Genomic DNA, 3,803 nt, shown 5'->3' with positions numbered 1-3,803 from the left:
CCCCTGCCTCTGAATCAAGGACAGAGCAAGACAGCTCTGCAGTAGTTGAAGGAATGCTACCATCTCAAAGATACTGCGTGGGGAAATAATTTCAAGGATCAAAGGGCTGTGGCTTACTATGAAGCAGTGCCAACCACAAATAAGGAAATGTCATAACCCCCAGGAAACAAAACAAAAACACTCCCCCAATGGATGAGCTGGACTTGAGATGTCCATTGCTCTTCTTTGCCTTATAAGCTAGGCACAGGAGAAGTCACCCCAGTTCTGTTTCACTGATCCCCTTTTTGAGCCCTCCCTCCTCCCACAAAATATAACAGCAACCTGGCCAATTCAGTCTCCTGTGAAGTTGACATTGGCCATACCTAAACTCCCATCTCTCTCTGCAGCTGGCTCCCCAGTTCTCCTCCTGCAGTACCCTGACAGTGAGACACCCCAGCTCTGCAGACCCCGTAGCCTTTCATCAAAGGCTTTGCGCATAGCTGAGGAGGAGAAGTAGAAAATCAATGGGTCGACACAAGCATTGAGAGCACTGAGCAACACGGCGCACACCCGCCAGCGTTCACTCGTTTTCTGGAAGAATCCCACCACATGAGACACATTATAAGGCCCAAAGCAGACCAAGAAGTTGAAGAGGGTCACGGCGGCCAGCCCCACGGCTCTCCAGCGCTTCCGCGTTCCCACTTGGGGTCTGGAGAGCATGATCCACACGAAGCGCCAGTAGCAGAAGATGGTGACCACCATGGGGACAAAGAAGAGGAAGAGACACAGCTCTAGCCGCACAGGAAGCAACACTTTCAGTTGCTCTTCGGAGAAGTCCTCATAGCAGGCAGGGAGGACTATGGCATCATCAACCCCCTCCTTTTGGGCTGGTAAGTAGTGGACGATGATCACAATGCTACAGTGTCCGAAGGACAAGAGGCAGGAGACCAGAGAGGCGATCACTCCATATATGGGTCGACGGGACTGCTTGTACTGCACAGGGAAAGCCACACTGCGGTAGCGCTCGATGCTGATGCCCATCAGAAGCCACGTGCTGTAGTAGATGCTACTGTAGAAGCCGTACGCGGTGAGGACACAGAGCGTGTCTCCCAGGGGCCAGCGGAAGTTGTTCACGATCTCGATCATCTTGAAGGGCAGCAGCAGCAGCAGCAGGAGGTCCCCCAGCGTCAGGCTGAGCAGGAGGATGTGGATGGGGGCAGGGTGGGGCTGGCGGACCCGTCCTGTGAAGGCCCGCAGGGCCAGGAGGTTGGCAGGGAGACCGGTGAGGAAATATATTATGTAGGCAGAGAGGAGAGCAATCTCTTGGAAATTTAGGGCCATCCTTCCTAAAGAGACAAAAGATGAAGTGAGAATCCTCTCTGACCATGGGTTTCCGAGCCCCAAACCAAGGGGAATCCATTCTCGGCTTCATCGCATCTCCCTTTCCTGCCTTACTGAGTGGTTATGGCTGACCCCTCAAACTGAGTACTCTTCTGCTTTCTCTGTGTCACGGAGAAAGGAGGCCTCCTTGCTTCCCAACCAAATTGTTTCTGGAAGGAAGGCAGAAAGGAAAGATGGATGGATGAGTCTCCTAACCATTTTGATGTCTTAGAGGCTCCCACAGGAAAAGTTTTGAGGTCTCTAAGTCCCCCCTAGAAAGGGCACTTTGTGAGGACGGTGACACCCTCTGTCTTCTTCACCATTCTGTCCCTGGGACCTAGAACTCTGCCTGATGCATAGTAGGTGCTCAGCACCATCTGCTGATAAATGAATGGCTGTAGGAACAGAGGGGAGGGAAACAGCTGCTTCGTCACCAAGAGGGACTAAGCCTGAGACTGTGTCTGAGTTTCTCCAAATTTTACTTAGCCTGCTTGTGGCTCCCTGCTTCCTCCTTCCCTCCCTCCCTTCCTTTCCGCCCCTTCTCTTCCTCCTTCCCTTCCCTTCCCTCCCCTCCCCTCCCCCTCCTTCCTTCCTCCCTTCCCTCCCCTCCCCTCCCCCTCCTGCTTCCCTTCCCTTCCCTCCCCTCCCCTCCCCTCCCCCTCCTCCCTCCCTCCCTCCCTCCCTTCCTTCCTTCCATTTGCCTCTTCTTTCTTTCTTTTGTCACTGGGATTGAACACAAGACTCTCACCTTCACCCCTGAAAATGGGAATTTGGTTCAGCCTGAGGGATGGTCAGATTGAGCCCAAGGTGACTCCCAGATGCCCAGCTTCTTGATTCCACACTACGCCGTTCTAAGAAAACCTGTAGGTTTGTGGGGGAGGGGGTTGGTAGTAATGGAAATAGCCTGAGCTGGGCCCGGTCACCAGGATCCCATGCCTCAGCTCAGTCGTGTGACTCTGGGAAGATCCCAGCAGCAGCTTGTTTTCCTCCATAGCACAGATAATCATGATTTCTCCCAAAGCACCACAGTTCCCAGTCTGCTGCCGCTAGTGTTCCCTTTCTCGCTGCCTGAAGAAAGCACATGTGTGTGAGATTTATGCTGGTGAAGAGTAACTTTTCATCTCTTATTTATCATTAAAAGGTAGACATTTAAAAGAAAACTTGAGTCCTCAACCTGTTACTGTTAGTGTATTAATTGTCACCCACCTATAAATCTCATTCCCAGACTAGAGCATCTCAGATAGAGGGCCCGGTGAACGGGGAGATTCCCACCTAGTTGGGGCTGAGCTCACCATTGCTTTCCTGCCCCTCTCGCCCGCACCAGGCCCTCACCAGAACAAGCTCGCCATTGGCTTGTTCTGGCTCCTTTCCCATCTCTGTGACCTCTTGCCTTGTCTCCTTGGAGAGTAAAGCCCATACTCTGCCCCCCTTCATAAGTTTGTCTATACTCACTCCTTCCTTAGGTTTGTGATCCCGATGGCCTCTTCCTGAGCACAGCGAAGTCGGGTGTCTTGCCTTTTCCTGGAGACAGCCAGGCGGCTTTTCAAGTTTGTTGGGTCTCAGGAGCAAAGGGGAAGCTTATCTAACTGGACCATCTTTTTCTCTTCCACAAACGTGAGGCTTTTATGCCTGGAAGAGTCACATGGTCAAAGAGAGGAAGGTCAGTAGTTGAGTTTTTCCCAACGCGGTGTGACCATCTGGATCGCCCACCAAATTCTGTCCCCACCGACTGATTCCTTTCAGAATCCAGATCACAACGGCTCTTCTGGGCTTCCTGCTTCTTCTGCGTTTCAAATAATGCATTCTGTTTTCTTTTCCATGGGCAATTATTCCAAACAATTTTGCACATGCATCCACTTCCTGATCCTTCTGGTCTTTCTACACCTGTTCCTTCCCCATCTTTTCTCTCAAGGCCCCTGACCTAATCAGTTTCCTGTTTCTAGGAGGCTCCTCTGAGACTCATTAGTGTCTAAAGCATTGCCTGACTTCCTCTGTCCCATCAGGTCCCTTCTTATAAATGCTTTTCCTTGGACTTGGACTATCCCAAGTCGATGTTGCTTCCAGGAAAGTAGGGTTCTGAGTCTTCCTCCCTGCTCAGTCCCTCTTCTGGTGGCCTGTGCCCTTCCTGCACCAACCTTCTTTTCACTGATCTCTCACCAACCTGTGTTGGTCTGCATTTCTCCCTGGGGGTGTCTTGAGATAGACCCAAGAAGACTTGGACACTCACTGGGGATGCTTTGTTTCTCTTCAGGGAGTGTGTATGTCTTGCCACTGGCCACCTGACCCTGCCAACAGAGACCCTCATCCTTTCCCCTTGACCCCAGAAAAGAGACCCTTAGCCCAGTTTCTCCTCCAAAGAAGATCTGTTGTTACTCATTTCTCCCCATGTTGGTAGCCCGGTGATCTCTCTATATCCCTGTAGGTTGCCTTCCCTAACCCACACA

The 3,803-nt window shown here is 51.7% G+C and overlaps 1 protein-coding gene across 1 annotated transcript; it reads right to left on the bottom strand.

Annotated features, from left to right (window-relative positions):
* Nucleotides 1–330: 330 nt before the first annotated feature.
* LOC308358355 (free fatty acid receptor 2-like) lies at nt 331–1,320 on the bottom strand (the record flags this gene model as incomplete). Its single annotated transcript, XM_080828540.1, has 1 exon — nt 331–1,320. One exon carries the CDS (start codon nt 1,318–1,320, stop codon nt 331–333), a length of 990 nt encoding a protein of 329 aa, XP_080684666.1.
* Nucleotides 1,321–3,803: the final 2,483 nt, after the last annotated feature.

Source organism: Martes martes (assembly GCF_963455335.1).
Source record: "Martes martes genome assembly, chromosome: 17".
Lineage (NCBI taxonomy): Eukaryota > Metazoa > Chordata > Mammalia > Carnivora > Mustelidae > Martes > Martes martes.
Note: the sequence above shows the minus strand (reverse complement) of the source record. Positions and strands in the feature narration are given on the sequence as shown.